The sequence below is a fragment of the Mercenaria mercenaria genome, chromosome 5 (genome assembly GCF_021730395.1).
Source record: "Mercenaria mercenaria strain notata chromosome 5, MADL_Memer_1, whole genome shotgun sequence".
NCBI classification, from domain to species: Eukaryota; Metazoa; Mollusca; class Bivalvia; order Venerida; family Veneridae; genus Mercenaria; species Mercenaria mercenaria.
The window spans coordinates 25094230-25113144 of record NC_069365.1 but is presented as its reverse complement, the minus strand read 5'-3'; the positions used below and the strand labels follow the sequence as shown (position 1 = coordinate 25113144).

General features: G+C 34.0%; 1 protein-coding gene across 3 annotated transcripts; it reads left to right on the top strand.

Moving 5' to 3' along the window:
* Nucleotides 1-4382: 4382 nt before the first annotated feature.
* On the top strand, nucleotides 4383-18797 carry LOC128556933 (uncharacterized). Of its 3 annotated transcripts, none has more exons than XM_053542962.1 (4): nucleotides 4383-4459; nucleotides 4837-4911; nucleotides 15135-15208; nucleotides 15500-18797. In XM_053542962.1, exon 4 carries the CDS (start codon nucleotides 15716-15718, stop codon nucleotides 17723-17725), a length of 2010 nt encoding a protein of 669 aa, XP_053398937.1. In that variant the 5' UTR covers nucleotides 4383-4459; nucleotides 4837-4911; nucleotides 15135-15208; nucleotides 15500-15715; the 3' UTR covers nucleotides 17726-18797. The 3 variants fall into 3 exon arrangements, with proteins under 3 accessions (XP_053398937.1, XP_053398936.1, XP_053398938.1); XM_053542961.1 differs by lacking the exon at nucleotides 4383-4459 and adding an exon at nucleotides 4533-4630; XM_053542963.1 differs by lacking the exons at nucleotides 4383-4459; nucleotides 4837-4911 and adding an exon at nucleotides 4608-4630.
* The last annotated feature ends 118 nt before the right edge of the window (nucleotides 18798-18915 follow it).

Genomic DNA, 18915 nt, shown 5'->3' with positions numbered 1-18915 from the left:
GTGCGCATGAGATAAAACGAGATACGATATCGTGTGCATGAGATAAGATGTTCTGCGCTCGAGATAAGATGTCGTGCGCTCGAGATATTTAAATCTTTAAAGAAATAGATACATGTCCTAAACATATCACCGTACTAACGTCTGAAGATGAAGGAAATTCCTTCATGTTCAAAACATCCTGATACTAAGGTTTCTCATAGATATAAAGACCATAAAATATATGTGTGATGTGTATAGCTGGAAGTCATAGAAAATGTGAATCTATGAGTGAATTTTTAAAATCAGAGAACCAAGAACTTACAAAATACTGTGCTGCAAGCCATTAGAAGCACAACCGATAGATCTTTGCATTACCGGCCGAAAGAATTTCGCACTTGTCTTCAAGGGTTTGAACATATTGATAGATTTATGATTGAGGGCAGGAAACCGAATATTGCACAATTCCAATGTTAGGACAATTCAGGAAGAACACAGCTTTAGTACAAGAAATGAAGTTTTCCGGATAAATAAATGATAACTTTACTGTGCAAAACACTCGGCAGCTCCTAAGGCTCTGTGCACCTAGAACTTCGTCAAGAAAATAACAAACAACTCATTCTAGAAGATATGCTGTCGAGCAGTGAAAATAAAGACGAGTTTAATTTCAACCGATTTTGATTGTGCTCAACTCACGATGGTATTGTAATGTGCAGCAGGAACACAGGGGGTTTTGTTTCTTGTCAGGAGAAGAAACATGGTCAAATAGAAAATGGACCCAAGTGCAGGAAGGGCAATCACTGATACAGACAGTAATTTGTTTGTCTGCTCTACCATAGAGGGATTGGTGCTACAGCCGATCAGTCTTATTACAGCGGTTGCTTCCCGACTCCAAAACCCAGTTTCATTGGTAGTTAATGACAAGATAGGAAAATTACTGGTTGGGTGCGATAACATGAACATTTTTTGACTTGAAGTAAAAGTGAAAATCATGCAAAGTAGATATTATAGACAACAACAAAAACAACTGCATCATGACCATTGCATCTGTTTATATTAAAACCTATATCTTAAATTAGAGATAGAGAGCACTAAAATCACAGTGTAATGATCGAATATTTCAGTACAAATGCTTCCTGTTTACATGTAAATTGGAACTTGTCTAAAGTAGCCATGATTTTTCAATTTCAATAAAATAAGTATTTGATGAATGAATATATGTCTATAATATGTTATGTTAGTAAGAAAGAAATGTTGTGTGTTATATAGGTATTTTTGAGATAACATGTTCGAAAGTCGAAAGAAATTCAGTTGATTTACACATACATGATTTAAAAAATATATTTCGTCATAAGGTAAGTAGCCATAATACAGCAACAGACTTTTGCAGCTGAATTGCCAATACAAAGTATATTTTCTTGCGATTTCATTGGACAGAAAGGTCTATAATGTATATGTTGTTTGCAACTAGATATTTCCACTTCTGTAAAAATACAAAAGTTTGGTGTACTCAGTATGCGTGGGCATAGTTTTCGAATGTTGTTGCCAGTCTTTCACGCCTGCAGGTTCTAAATGTACCTAAATCAGAACCCTAAAATTTAAGTTGAAACTTTTCATGTGTGTTTCTCTTTATGAAGATGAACAGGCTCAATCAAACCGAGCCTGCAACATTTACATTTTTGTCGTGGTGAGCGACCTCTGGAGTTTCCATTTTTTCTAGTTTAATAACTGTTGAAAGTGCATGCCTTTATTTTGATACACCGTGATCATTGTGACATTATATTGCTTTGTGCGGGTACAAGTTCGTTATAAATGCTGTCCAGTACAATGAGAGTATGTGTGTGTGTGTGTGGGGCGGGAGGGGGTAGGGCTACTTTTCATTACGTCTTATGATTATACCAAATCAGAATGAGTCTGCTTTTGTTTTACTGACTGGAATATATTTATAAAAGTGCCGGAAACCTGAATACTTCTTACACTTCACTATAGTTTTGTAAGAACATATCATTTTAAGGCGGCTCATAATGCATTTGTTTAAAATGTGTCCGTTACCTTTTTTGTTATGAAAATAAAATAAATTATGTTAATTTCTTGTAAATTCCTATTTCCGATGATTGTTTTTTCTAACATTTGGCAATGGTTTGAATATTGATTAACATAGTAGATAAGTTGTCTTTGATTACCTCTCTTTACCTCTCTTTCTGGCTCTGTCTGTAAAGGTCGTGATTATTCCTAGGACCTGTGGCCACTATTCGTTTAACGTTGGAGGACAGCAACGCTCGACAATTCAACAGTCTTGTCTATTGAATTAATATTAAAGTCGAAAAAAGGGGCATACTTGTGTAAAATTGCAAAACAGGATCGGGGAACCTGTACAATGCATATCAGCTCATGACAATGGACAATTATGTGAAGTTTCAATCCATTCCCATAAGTGGTTACTGAGATACCAGTTTACATACAAAACCTTAACCAAAAACGGGACGCCCGTGCCGCCGCGGACGCCGACGCCGACTCATAGGTGAGTCCAATAGCTCTACCTATTCTTTGAATAGTCGAGCTAAAAATGTGAAAAGTTTAAAGTTGCATGAGAAACAAAAATGTCTTATTGTATACCGAACAAACTGAAGATCGATTTATCATAATAATAATATCACTAATCATAGACTTACTGAAGCGTAAAGTTGCTCTTGGTATTTTTCAGCGTTTACAGGGACTGACCTCCAAATCGTACAACAAAGAAAAAACTTTAAGATGTCAGGACATTTTTGCAATATTTCGTAGGAATGCTTTGAAACTCATTCCATTTTCTGGCCTCCGCAAATTACCGCATCGTTATAATAATTCTTCACTAGACTCACAAAAACCACGTTATTTAATACATAATACACGTAACATTTCCCTTGACTAAATAAAAATACCTTATAAAAATCTTGAAACATTTAAAAGCATTACATGTAATTGAAAATTGTATTGAAAAAACATCAACAACACAAACACACATCTGAAATGAAAAGAAAGATAACACATTAAACATGGTATGAACTCTAACTCTATTGCGTATCTTAGTTGCAAAAACCGTCGTTTATATGACTGAAAAAGTGTTAAAAAAAGACGTTAAACCCGAACACACACACTAATTGTAAAACATAGATCGTCACGTACGCAAGTTAGACTTTATGACCGCCATGTCCAAGCTCGTAAATGCACAATGTGCTAATGACAGAGTAAACAGTTCGTGCACTAGATCAAGGTACCGCTAATGTTTGAACATAATATTTATTCGATCATAAGTACATTAAAAATAGTTTAGGAAATATTTTAATCGTTGGCAACGTTTTTGTAAACTAGTATGCATTAGTAAGCAATATCTATGAAAGATATTTAGGGCCCAAGATACTTTTGAAAGTCCAACGATTATCACACTCTGAACAAATAAACGAAGTTGTACCGTTTACAGAGAAAATTGCCGTTTGTTTCACTTTCGCTCACTTCCTTTTACAGTTTGCAATAATTTATCTATCAGTTATATATGTATTTATTCTTTATTATATCAATTTGTGTGCATACATTAAATATATACTTGTGTGTTATACATTAAAAAGTTATAACAATCGTTAAAAAAGTTATAGTACACAGTCAACTGTATGTATTACTTATACGTACTTACAAAGGTCGCTAATAATCGTTAGATGAAATTCGCCTAATGTCATGTAATGATGTACGAACTAAAATGTAATGATGACAATGAGCATTACAGCTCAGTTTAAAAGAGATATGTATGTATAAAACACCGATGTCAAATTGGTAAGACCATAAATATCTGGAATATCATATAAATATTTCTGAGGTTAGGTTAATTATTTCTATCATTTTTAATAACACATATTTTTTTCAATGTTACATAACAACTTTACATACACGTGTAGAATACGAGTTGTCTAATGCAACACGTTAATGATTTTCAATAAGCGATTCCAAAATACTGATATTATTTCATTGACATTTCAGACTAAGTAAAACACAGGTTAAGAAGGAGTGGAAACTTATCAAACATCGCTTATAAAATCTGTAAGAAGATCATTTGGAAGCATAAAATGAAACCAAACCAACTAATAACAGATTATATTGAAATGTGCATCACCCTTACCGGCCCTAGCACTATCTTAAGTGGATCTCTTATTCCAGAAGATTAATTTTACCCCATGATCCGAATGGACCAGAAACTATAACAGCACGGGAGACTTTTTACGACCACCACTAATTAAGCTTATGCGTTCAAACCTATTTATGCGCGAAAAAATTGATGTTTACAGTAGTTAAACTTTAAGTAGTTTCGCCTGTCGTGTACACAACTTTATTGACCTGCGATATCTTATCAACAACAAACCGTTTAGATAAGTTTGCATTCGATCCATACATGACCAGTTGAATGTACGTTGTGCATGTGTAACTAGGGTAGGTTTTATGTGGAGTTAAAAGAGTAAGTCCCTTTTGACCTTGTGTAGAAGATGTTTCCTTTTGACCATTGTTTTAGTTGCCGCCAAATCTGGTCACATGATCTGAGCTCTTCTGTTTTGGAGGTAGTTTTAGATTGTTTTTAGTCAGACATCTTGAAAGGCAGTTTGTTGTATTTTTATAGGAGGATTTCATGGTTAGTGCTTATTGTAAAGGCTTTATCAGATGTATACTAAGTTATAAACTACATACTAATGTTTTGCAGTTCAGTTCCCTTTTTATAAGATATAAATATTTTAAGTCGAGATGGTTTTGAGATGACAGTCTCTTTCTAATGACACGTGATATGATTCTGTGTTTATTTCACCGTTAATAATATCCATGCATTTCCTAACTTTACAGCACAGATCACACAGTGAGACAGGGTGGAGTGAAGTAGAGAACAGGGCAGTTTGGTACGCCTGATTCCATAAATTGGTAAGCTTACTGTTTGATTGTTGATTTACCATTATGTATACATGTATAAACCGGTATGAACCATTGTAATGTTTTATTCAAAGCCACTAGACACATTAGTTTACGACGGCATTACTTTCAGTTATAGGACATGCACCTATTGTTTGTATAGAGAGAGGCTACTTTATTTAGATATCTTTGAGAGATTTGTATATCCTTTATTGCTTATAGATATCCTTTAGATATTGATATCTCTAAAAAGTGATATCTGCAACCTAGATTGAACTTGTTACCTGTAATTTTCAGAAGTTTTGAAAAAAATAAGCAAAGCATAACTACATAGCCTGTTTAGGACTGCAGTTTTTGAAAGTAGCAAATTTATAAGTTTCAGATGTAATTATTTGATACTTTGTCTGGAGGTGAATAATGTAGAAAGTCTGAGAGAAATTCACAATGCATGATATATCACAGTTAATTAATTAATTGGTAAAGGGATCAATCTTTCACATATATTTCTCTTCATAGCCTAAATTTCCTATCTTGTCACTAAATTCTTAAACTAACTAATATCTATAATTGTCATCTTTTTAGAACCATCTCACTTTAGTATTTTTTTAAAAAAATTGTAAACTGTTGTTACAGTTTTTTTTGACCTCAGTGTTGAAATTCCTGACCTGCTGTCAGCATCCTAAAATCAAAATTATTTAGTATATTTAAAACATTATAGTTTACTCTGTGGTTTATAACACTTAATTGATTTGACTAAAGACAAAATAGTTGGTTGTTTGATTAGTTTTGTGTAGTTTTAGTTGGATTATTTTGTGTAGAAGCTATTCACAGCTGCTTGACCTTGATGGGTCTATTTTGAGCAAGTAAACATTGGTATTCCCTGGGATTCCTGATTTGATTGGTTCTGGCTTGAATTTGAATGGCTCACTGGTGAGAGACATGACGTCATAAGACCACGTGACTGAATACCTAGAAACTCTTAGCAACCACTCTAGCAACCAATTCTATATTTAGATTGTACACTTCATTGATTATAAATCTATTGCAGGTGTATAGTACTAAAGTAGTAGTGAATAATAAACAGTAGGAAAAATTTGGGTTGTTGATTTTTTTTGTTCATTTAAATTTTAGTTATTTTAAATGAGGGTTTATTATAAAGAAGATCAATTGTTTTATTGATTAGCCTAAATTATATAGATATGGCCAGGAATGTGCACTTCTGTGCAAAGGCATTCATTGTAACTCCTTCAATCCCTTTGGTTACTCAGGTTACATCCTCTATGTCTTTGGTAACTCAAGTTTTGGTAATCAAATACTTTTATCATACAGGTAGATCAAATTTTATTCAATGTTATTATTTTTAAAGATTAATGAATAAATGTTTCTACATCTATGTTTCTATGTTAAGAATGTAACCAAAGACATATAGAATGTAACCAAAGTAACCAAAGGGATATAGGTGGTTACAAATGTATACCTTTGCGCAGAGGTGCACTTTTTGGGCCATAATTATATGAAATTATACATTAGGTGTGAAAAAGTCTTGGTATTTGTTACTGTTTACTAAAGACATACTATTTTGGTTGAACATAGAAATTTAATTTTTTTACATAGTAATATTCTCCTGTATTATAGTATTTTAAATTTTGAACTCTGTTCATATATTTCAAGTGACACACATAGTCACACATACTTGTATGTGTAATAAGAAATATTTTTTTTGCATATTGAGAAATATTTGTATTAGCACCAATATCAATTACCAATATCATTTGTATTAATTACTGGTCATAGTGACATAGTTCATTGAACTCAGATTATTGAATAACAATTGAAATCTAAATACCATGAATTGAGTAATTGGTCAATTTTAATGAAATCTTGAAAAAAAAAATGAAGTAAATAAGTGAGTAAAAGCCAAAAAGCCTTAAGTGAAAGATAAGAGGTCGACTTCAGAAGTTGATTGTTGAAGTGAGTCCTTGAAAGCAAAGTGGATTAAATAGATTGATGAGATAACGGCAAAACGAATTAAATTTATTGCCTAGTTGAAAGCAAATCGACTTAAATAAATTGAGATGTTGATAGTAAAGTGAAGTAACTATATTGAAGGGTTGATAGCAAACTGAACTAAATACATTGAAGGTTGAAGAGAAAGTGAACTGAATAAGTAAAAAGGTCAGCGGTAAAGCGAACCAAGTACAGTGAAAAGTCTACGGTAAAGTAAACTAAATATATTGAAAGGTCAGCGGTAAAGCGAATTAGATACAATGAATAGTCAACGGCAAAAAGAATCAAATATATTGAAAGACTGACGGTAAAGTGAACTATATAGATTGAAAGTGAGCTATAGAAGTAGAAAGGTTGACGGCAAACTGAATTAAACAGATTCAATGTGCACTGAATAATTTGAAAGGTTGATGGAAAACTGAATTAAATAGATTGAATATGAATTGATGATATTAAAAGGTTGGCGGCAAACTGAATTTAACAGATTGAATATGAATTGAATGGTATTGACGGAAAACTGAATTAATAGATTGAATGCGCACAAAATATTTTGAAAGGTTAACGGCAAAGTGAATTAAAAAGCTTTAATGCGCACTGAATATTCTGAGAGGTTGACGGCAAACTGAATTAAATAGATTGAATGTACACTGGATATATTGAAAGGTTGACGACAAACCGAGTTAAATAGATTGAATGTGAATTGACTATATTGGAAGGTTGACAGCAAAGTGAATTAACTAGATTTAATGTGAATCGATTATATTGAAAGTCGACAGCAAAGCGAATTAAATAGATAGAAAGTGAGGTTATTTATTATTGAAAGGTCGGCAGCAAATTGAACTAAATACATTAAAAGTGCAATAAGTTATTGAACAGACGACAAAGTGAATTACCTAGATTGAAAGTGAATTGAAAATTTAGAAAGGTGAAGGAGAAAGTGAACTTAATAAGTACAAGTAGAGTGTACTATCATATAAGATAAATTAAATTGTCGTCGGTGAATGAAGTGAAATAGATATTTAGACACTATTTCACTGAATTAATACTTGGAGAATAAATTGAAATAATTGAATAGACACTGCAAAAGTGAATTAAATAAATGCGCAGGTATAGAAGTAGCTGAATAAGTGCTACTTAAGTGAATAAAGTGAAATAAATTGATAAGTACTGAATCGATTGAAGTGAAAAGTATATAAACTGAAGTTACAGAAAAGCAATTCAAGTGAAAAGTTGTAAGAAGATCAGTTGAGGTAGAAGTGAACTAGAGTGAAATAGACACTGTACTAGTAAACCAATCAAGCTGATTAATTTTTCAGAATTAATTGAAATTAACAAAAGAAAGATAAGTTGATACATTTAGAGAAAGAATTCAAAGTGCCATAAACTGACATATTAGAAAAAGAAACTTTGAACAATGAGTGAGGAGGATAAACACGGTATAGCTGTTTGGGGAGCACCAGAAACTGGAAGAGAAAAAGAAATCGGCCCAGATGTTAAGGATGAAAGTATAGAACCGAAACATGTTACAGACACTGAACTAACGGAGGAGGACAAGAACGTCTTAGCGGCATTTCACGCATTGAAGATGAAAACATCAGGTACAATCAAACATATTGGAGAGACAACGGTCAAGATGGAACCAGTGGGAGCCAGACCTAAAGCAAAGGAATTTGAATTAAGAAAACCTACTACTGAAGCTGTAACAGTACCACCGCCGGAAATAACACCAAGGATAACTGCTGGAACTTATCATATTCCAAAACTGTCTAGTTTTTCAGGAGATGATAATAAAGCTGAAGTTACATGGGAAACATTTAAGTTTGAAGTTCAAGCTCTAATAGCTGAAAAGACATTTACAGAAGAGCAGATCTTATTAGGAGTACGACGATCTGTTAAAGGGAATGCGAGTGATGTAGTTCGTCGACTTGGAATTGGAGTTACAATCAATGAAGTTATGCAGAATCTCAGTAGCACATTTGGAAACATTCAAACGCGAGAAAGTATACTCCGAAAATTCTACTCAACCCAACAGAAAGATCATGAAATAATTACATGTTACACATCCAGATTAGAAGAAATGTTCAACCAAGCAGTAGAACTTAAAGGCCTGAAAAGAAGTGATGATGGAATTTTGAAACAGGTTCTATTCCAAGGACTCAAAACAGAAATTAAACATTTAGCTGCCTACAAATGCGACACCGTCCATGACTACGACATATTAAAGATTGAGTTAAGAAAAATAGAGGCTGATCTGAAATCAGAAGGGAACAGAAAGACTTGCAATGCAGCAGTAAATGTTAGCAAAAAGACAGAATCCTCGAAACTGACAGAAGTAAAGGCGCTATTGAAAAAGTTACATGAGAGAATTGACACGATTGAAAAGAAACAGGACACTGGTTCCACAGAGAGACCATTTGGACATGGATTTTCCAACAGATACAGGGGAAATCAATATAGAGGAAGACCTGTGATATCAAATAGGGCCGAGGAAGAGGCGAGGAACCAAGAAGACCCACAGGAACAAGTACCATGCAACCAACTCTTTCTGAAAGGACATTATGCTAGAAATTGCCCAAAAGAGTAAGTGCTCCTGTCGTGGGATCTGAGCAGAGCACTTAAACAAAGATCCCCAGTTAATAGGAAATATAAACGAAGCGCAAATTAACATCAACAACATAACAACCACGGCTCTCCTTGATAGTGGAAGTTGTGTAAGTGTAATAAGCAAATCATGTTTTGATGAAAACCTCAAAGATGTTGAAATACAACCTCTTCACAATATATTACACATTGAATGCGCAGATGGACAGAGTCCTCCATACCTCGGATATGTTGAAGTGGAATTACAAGTTAACAGTGGTTTACCGAAATCTCAGCCACGCCAGTGTTTGTTTCTCATAACACCAGATACAACATATTCCTCCAAGACTCCTGTTATCATTTGAACAAATATTATTCAGGAACTACTAACAGAATGTAGAAACACCTTTGGTCAGCAATTTTTGCAAAAGGCAGATCTTCACAATTCATGGTACCTGACATTTCGACGCATAGTAGTCCGAGAGAAAGAACTTAAGAAAAACAAAAATAGATTAGCGATTCTTAGAAGTGCGATGTTTGAAAAGATTTACATCAGACGAAATGAATCTGTTCATATAGCCTGTACGACAGATAAAGAAGTTGAATACCATCCAAAGGCAGCCATCATGCAAGAAACAGAAGATTCAAGTATACCATCATTTCTAGACATAACTCCAGGCGTCATTCATTATGAGTATGGTAAAAATGGAGAAGTAACCGTCAACATTTCCAACTTGACCACAAACACTGACAATAGAACCCAGAGCAATTATTGGAAAGTTGCAGGTTGTATCGATTGACCAAGATGTATTCGACAGGATAGAAGAAAATGAAATTCATGATGACATCATTGATAACCTACATATAGATGATAGTAAACAACTCACTCTAGAACAAACTCAACAGATACAACACATTCTTCAAAAACATAAGGACATTTTCTTCACTAGTGACATCGACATTGGAAATTGTGAAAAGATCAGACATCGAATAGATTTACTAGATGAGACTCCATTTAAACAGAGACACAGACGAATACCCCGTTTGATGATTGACGAAATCCGAACACACTTAAAACAATTATTAGCAGCAGGAATCATCAGAAAGTCAAATTCACCATGGTGTTCCAATGTTGTATTAGTAAAGAAAAAGAATGGGAAGACCAGAATGTGTGTGGACTATAGATTATTGAACAATAAAAGTGTGCGAGATTCATACGCCCTTCCCAGAATTGAAGAAGTTTTCGACGTGTTAAAAGGCAGTAAATACTTTAGTACAATTGATCAAAAGGCAGGCTATCACCAAGTAGAAATTGAAGAAGATCATAAAGAAAGAACGGCTTTCACTGTTGGCCCGCTAGGTTTCTTCGAGTACAGTAAGATGCCAATCGGACTTGCTAACTCCCCTGCGACGTACCAAAGGCTGATGGAAGAATGCCTAGGAGACTACAACATGAAAATCTGCGTCATCTACTTAGACGACCTCATCATTTTCAGCAAAACATTTGAGGAACACCTTACACATTTAGATCTAGTGTTAACAAGGCTAAGAGAATGCAATTTAAAACTTTCATCTGAAAAATGCTTCTTTATTCAACAAAAGGTACACTTTTGAGGACATGTTGTAAGCGAAGACGGAGTAGAGACTGACCCAGAAAAGATACAGAAGATAAAGGAATGGCCAACGCCCAGAAACTCCGATGAATTAAGATCTTTTCTTGCTTTCGCGTCCTACTACAGAAGGTTCATTGAAAAATATTCTGCTATAACACGGCCCTTATCAGAACTTCTACCACCAACATCATCAAAAATGTTGAAACAATCTACAAGAGATTGGGAATGGACAGAAAGAGAAGAAAAGATATTTCAGAAATTGAAGATAATCCTCTCATCACCCCCAAGATTGGCATACCCAGATTTTGAATTACCCTTTGAACTGCATGTTGATTCTTCGACAAAAGCTCTTGGAGCAGTCTGTAGCAGACTGTTAACAAAATCAGAAAGAAACTACTCGGCATTTAAATTAGAATTCTTGGCTTTGAAATGGGCAGTTACAGAAAAGTTCTCAGATTATCTCAAACTGAAACACTTCACAGTACTAACCGACAAGAACAACACACTGAAAAGGCAAGGCAGAAACAAAAGAAGTTCTTCGATAGAAAGGCAAAGGTTAAAACTGAAAGATCAGGCAAAGTTAAAACTCTTCATAGAAATCACTTGTATTTGGTCAAGGATAAAGACAATACAAATGAGGTCAATGAAAGAGTTCAGTCTCAGACAGAAAATCAAGTGAGAGAAAATGAACAGGTACCTGATTAAGAGATCAGCTTCAGATAAAGTTGATCAGCCATATAGAAAAGAGGTAAAGAGAAGAGATGAAAAAGTTAGTGACGTCACTGATGAGGAGTCGGAAGAAGAGACTGGATTAACATATGTGTTACCAACATATCGACATGAGGACGCTCATGATCCAGATACTAGTTCTGAAACACAGAGAATAGAAAGTCACAGTGAGAAGGATGAAAGTGTGCCTGAGGTCTTAACTACAGATAATATTGAAACAGATACAGTTGGGATTCTATCAGATCATCATACAACAATAGTTAAGAGGATTGATGAAGAAAAGGAAAACAGACCTGATACACCAAAAGATCAAACGGGATGTACAAATACATCTGTAGACAACACAGAGAAGAAAGACACAGACATTGTGATACAGAATGCAGATAACGAAGTGACTGTTGAAAGTTCAGATACTATTGATGCTATAGGTTATAAGATTAGTGAAAGTGGAAAAAGTAAGAAATGTAAGGGAGTTATAGAATTAGACAAAAATTCTTCTACAGACACAAGGAATGTTTTGATAGGACAGAAAGATAAAGAGGAAAAAGCTAAACAAATTATAAATGTGTCTCCACCAAAAGCAGCACCTAGACGCTCTAAGAGAGATAAGAAAGAACCAGAATGGCATAAAGATAATCATATGAAACAAATGATATATTATGTGTAATGATATTTTTTTATTTGATGTATAATGATGTTTTTATATGTATTATATTATATTGTATAAGGATATACTTTTTTTTTGAAAATTAATTTGATCAAGAGTAAATGTCAAATTAATGAAGAATGTATGTAAAAAATGTATGATGCTACTGATGTACTCATTCAATCAATTTTAAAAACAAAATTGCGTGGTCGCAATTTAAACGTCAGGGGGAATGTTATGACAACTTTTAATTTTTGTTTTGGAAGTCAAGGATTAGTATAATAATGTTTATTATATTATAAAAGTATGTAAGCATAATTTTTTGCAAGTTTAACAGGTGGTTGATTATTACTTGTTAATTTAAGGTTTGACGCACAATCACAGTGACTAGAGAGTTTGAGATTTCAACCTTCGCCTTCCCCTTCAACGTCTCTCATATATATTTGGGGTAAACGTCACCTATATGCGTGTATTTTATTTATACCAGAAGTTTCTACTAAAGTTTTCCATGTAATATCAAGTAAGCCTACGACTTCTCTTAATTACTATGTGAAATAAAAAGCTTAGTTTCAGGATTTCTGCTTATTAAGTTATTCGATTATCCGTATGTATAATTAGACTAAATTTGATGCGAAACACTATCACTAAGTATAAGAATGATGAAGTTTTGTATGGCTAATGATTTTAACTAAATACATTGAATTGAACCTGGAAGTATGAAGTTATCAACTGATTTTGAGAAACTTTGAGATTTTGTTCAAACTTTAACTTCTACGGCATATTTGTGTCCCCAGGCGGTATCGATTATACCAGATGGGCCTTTTTGTCGTATGAAGTGAAGTTTTGAACGTCCGAAGATGTGATATCACGAAAGTCAAAACTTCAGTCTTTTTACATCTACTCTGTCCACATACTCGGCATCAAAGACTGAAATCTGGATGGAGGCAGTCATTTTACTTGAAAAATGAATAATAACGATTATCATTTGGTGGAAAATTTTATTTTCACTTCCAAATAAAATCAATACGTTTCTGTCGGACACTTAATACGACAATTGCGTGTTAATTATAAACATAAAATAGTACAAGTAAGACGGAAAATTCTTCTGAAGTATCAGACAATTTCAGATCTATGATATCGTGATGCGAGAAGTTTCCTGTTAGCCGTATGGGATAACTCCATTCTTTACATGCACGGACACAGAGCCTGGCAAAGGGACATTGTGGGTCAATCCCCCTTTGATTCTTACATTTTACAAAGAAAATCGGTCTTGAAAATCGGTGTGACCCCCCACCCCTCGCCTGAAATGGGTGACCCCCTCTTTAAAGTTGGTGTCCCTCTAACCAAAATTCCTGGATCTGCACATGCTTTACTTATGAAACAATATATTCAAACAAATACGTGTATATACCCACGTGTTATTTTGTGCGACAATTTTCGTCTCCACCTAACATTTCTTGACTGTTTCGCTAGACAATTGGTGACTTGGCACGATTATATTGTGCTGTCTGAGAGTTTGTTAAATGTATTCATAAATTGTGTATATTTGCTCATGTTATCAACATCTCTTTTAAAAGGTTAGATTTTCATCAGGTACATTGTTTATGAGAGTCTACAAGTAAAACGCGTCTTTTAAGGAATTCGATGTACAAAGTACCAATTCAAAGTAAAAAACATCTTTAAGAAAAACTATGAAATACTAGTCAACAGCATGACGAATGAATCTGTCCTTTGTATTTTAGGGTCATGCTTTTTGTGCTTGCTTTATCGCATATATTTAACTTAATTTCAAAGTATATCGAGAAATGCATTTGTAATAGTTGGTGTCTCATGTTTTTGGTTAAAAAATATGAACTGTATTATCTTTCAAGAACACCATCAACAATAGAATACGTTGATATGATTATCATTTTTGTTTCCTCGCATGTATAATTTACAATCGTGCATTGTATACTGACATCATTTTATATAAAACCTAAATGTTCGGAGCAACACCAACGAGATTTTACAATGTTCACATTGTTTCGTTTTTTTTATCGTAATCGCAGTAATATCCATGCGATGATTATATTTATTGAAATGCTTTTATTTAATTTTCTTTTTTAAAACCTCTTGTAGAAGTCCTGCCCTTTCGGACAATTGATATCAAAATGCACGAAAAAAAAAAAACGATCATAATTACGGATAAATTGAATTGGCGGATTAGAAGAAGTAAGGTTCTTTCTAAAATTTGAAATCTCAAGGAATTTTAATCGAACTTCAACTTCATATGTTAACTTCGCAAAAGACGTTGAAGGGGAAAGCGAAGGTTGGAATCTCAAACTCTCTACTGTTGACCTTTGTTTTAGTTGCCGCCAAATCTGGTCACATGACCTGAGCTCTTCTGTTTTGGTGGTAGTTTTAGATTGTTTTTAGTCAGACATCTTGAAAGGCAGTTTTTTTTATATGAGGATTTCATGGTTAGTGCTTATTGTAAAGGCTTTATCAGATGTATACCAAGTTATAAACTACAGACTTATTTTTTGCAGTTCATTCCCCTTTTTATAAGTTATAAATATTTTAAGTCGAGATGATTTTGAGATGACAGTCTCTTTCTAATGACACATGATTCTGTGTTTATTTCACCGTTAATAATATCCATGCATTTCCTAACTTTACAGCACAGATCACACAGGGAGACAGGGTGGAGAGAAGTAGAGAACAGGGCAGTTGGTACACCTGATTCCATAAATTGGTAAGCTTACTGTTTGATTGTTGATTTACCATTATGTATACATGTATATACCGGTATGAACCATTGTAATGTTTTATTCAAAGCCACTAGACACATTAGTTTACGACGGCATTACTTTCAGTTATAGGACATGCACCTATTGTTTGTATAGAGAGAGGCTACTTTGTTTAGATATCTTTGAGAGATTTGTATATCCTTTATTGCGTATAGATATCCTTTAGATATTGATATCTCTAAAAAGTTATATCTGCAACTAAGATATTTAGTATGTGGTACTTTGTATCATTTCAGGGTGTCGTCTTCATGTTATCATCGTCTCCTCTCTCGCTTTGTATAAACTTGGTAACTGATGTCACGTGTCTTAATATAATAAAGAAGAAAAACCGAACCCAGCCTTGGATGTTTATATACTAACTTTTAATACATAAATAGCCAAAGGTTACACATGTATGATACAACTGAGCGGAATATACTTTTCTGAATTGTTTCTATAAGAGTCAGACTAAAATGGAAGAAACTTACGTACAAACGAAGGAAGATAAAACGTTACATGGATCAAACGAAAGAAATGATATTGGAACTGAAGAGGATTGTCTTGACGAAGAAAACAAAATGAAAGAAGATGAGAAAGCATACGCAACTGACATAACAAAAATACACGAAGAGGATACAGTGTCTGACGTGAATGCACAAGCTGTCGATGACAATATTCTACTTTGTAATCCATGTTTGTATGATGACACGGAGGAGGGAGCTGTCGGGTTCTGTGTAAATTGTGTTGAATATTTATGCCAAGGATGCTGCCGAGATCATAAGAAAAGTAAAGTCACTAGACACCATAAGATAATACGGGATAACTTACCAAAGGACGCATCAATATTTAGATTGGTGAAGGAAATGACATCATGTTCCGAACACCAAGATATACTGGTATCCCATAAATGTGAAGACCATAATGCATACGTCTGTGTTATGTGTATTGCAGGGGGTCACCGAGAGTGCGAACATGTGACTGAACTACAAAACGAACGAAATAACAGTGATATCAGTATGATGGAAGCCGCTGGAAAACTAAGTGAGATTCAAGAAAAGTCGAAATTGGTTGTAAAATCTCGTGAAGAAAATATTGAAACGTTGATCAAGGAGAAAAACAAAATACAGGAAACGAATGCTGCCCTTCTCGAGCAAGTCTTTAACAACCTATCATTACTCGAACAGGATGCTATAATTATGTCCGAGAACGTTACACAGTCAGAGGTGTCGTACTTAAGAAAGGACATTGATATTTGTAAAGATTTAGAAAAACAGGGAATTATGTTTGCCCAACTTTTGGATACAGCAAAACAGCACTATGGCAGTACAGAATTTGATATAATTACGAAAGGTATACAGGAAAAAATATCCGGTATCGACCGTGCCTTGGGAAAACAGCAACGAATTGGTGAAATCCATTTAAAGTTTAAACAGAATCCGTTATTTAATAGAATTGAGACACTTGGTCACCTGAAAGTATGTCGAGGAGATACTGAAAACAAAACTCAAGGTATTGAAGGTTCAAGCGATGAAATTATTGAACACGATGATGTACCGTTAACTTTCCCAGAGCAGAAAATGGCAGGGAAGGAAGATGAGACGAGGGAAAAGCAGCCGACGAAAGGAGAACATAAATCTCGCAAGAAAAATAAAAAAAGTAAAAAGTACTCCGTAAGATTTTCTGGAGACGTGAACGTTTGCTGCATTAATGGAATAATTATCCTTCAAGATGGAAGAGTCGTGGTGATAGATCAAGAAAACAGAAAGATAAAAGTCTTCAGTTCAGGTGATTGTAAACAAATCTGCGCTCATTCGCTTGAGGCCCAACCAGTTGATATATGCAAGACTGGTCCTAAGAACTTCGCTGTCGTGTATAAAGATATAAAATTAATTGATAGGTTTACAGTTGATGGTAAAACGGTGAAGCTTGAACGGAGTTGGAAAACAAAGTATTTTAATGTTGGTATTACTATGGATGGCGAACTTTACGTGGTCCTATGCAGGGTAAACGGCAACAATGGCGACGGCATAAGCATACAGGTTAGAAGAGACACCGACTGTAAGGTTCGTCTAGAAGCAAGCGTATCCGAAGGAGATGAAGGGACAATTGATAGTGATGGATGCAGCATTTGTTCTATCGAAGGCGATATTATCATCGCAAGTAAAACTCTTGGAATCAGTATATTTCGCAGGAATAACGTTGAAAGTCTAGAGACCATACGGACATTAAATGCTTACGATGATACGTCCCTTAACCTTACTGGACTCGCTGTTGACAAGGACGCTGATTTATATGTCTGTTCGTCATCATCTAGATCCGTGTATCAAATTGCTGCCAAAGAATATAACCTTATGAAGCCTGTTGCCTCTGGAATCGATGGACATACGGCTGTCACTGTTAGCAACAAGAAAGACCGAATTATTGTTGGATGTCAAAATGACAACTACTTACATGTTTTTTTACCTAAAACAATGAAGAGATGATTTGTATGTTCAAATAAAGAAAGCTTCACTGATCCCATTTTCTCGAGATACGTTAGATCAATTCAAAGATAAAAAATTGACTTCCATTGGAACTATCAACAAAGGATCTACTAATACTTTCTTTATTCGCTTTCGGTCAGTTAGGTTATAAAAATATTTTATTTCGTGATTTTAGTATATCAGTAAATTAAAAAAAACATGATGTTGACAAATCATAATCAGATTTAAGATACACTAACAAAGTTCTTGTGTAATGGAGGTAATATTTCACCCGCTGTACATTCAAGATGTATGTGTTCCGTGCGATAGATAGAATGATTGTGCGAGTTCAGTGTAATCAAAAATGTAATTATTTTTCAGTAGTAAATTGAGCAAACTCGTTACAGGGTAAATGTTTAGAATTTATACCTTTAAAATTCTAATAAACTGTATTTGATCTTTCTTTAACTGAATGATTTTGATGCATACTTTTATTTTTTGATACGAGTGTATGTTGTGTTATATATGACTGAGTCAATTATTCAACTAATTTGTAAATGATGATTGTATAAAACTTGCTTTATCTTTTCGATGATTATACATAATTCATTTTTGATTGTTCATGTATTTTTTATTAATTACGGACGGCTACATTTAAAAGATGTAGTATATGATTGTATATTTCTTACTGTGTAATCTTTAGATATTTATGATATTTATTATTATCATCATTAATATTGCTACTATTGCTATTATTAACAGTCCACTTTACATTTATATCAAATTTCATAGGTCGAGTAGGAATAATATCATTATCATCAATCATGTGATGTGAGGTAGAAGAGATAGAAGATATTGGATGTGTTCTATCCTTACGTTAAAATAGAAAGAACAGGCGCGTACGCGCACAATTACTTGTACAGAACATAGCTATCATAGATGTAGCTGATTCAGAAAACGACGAAATGTTATTATTAATTTATAAACTAATAAATGTAATTCTTCAATACTTTTTTCTTGTCCCACTGAAAGAAAATGTCGAGTAGAATATGTAGAAATTGGATAAATAAAGATTTTCGAGTAAGACTGGAAATGCTTTAACTTTTGTCTTTCTTGTCAAAATGTATAAAATTCTTCCCAGTTCCCTGTTAGAAGAAGCCAGATCGTTAGTCTATAACTGTGACTATTATAATCATATCAAAATATTAAGA

What these genes read in the sequence shown, in the direction of transcription:
- LOC128556933 (XM_053542962.1), top strand. Translation starts at nt 15,716, where the DNA reads ATGGAAGAAACTTACGTACAAACGAAGGAAGATAAAACGTTACATGGA.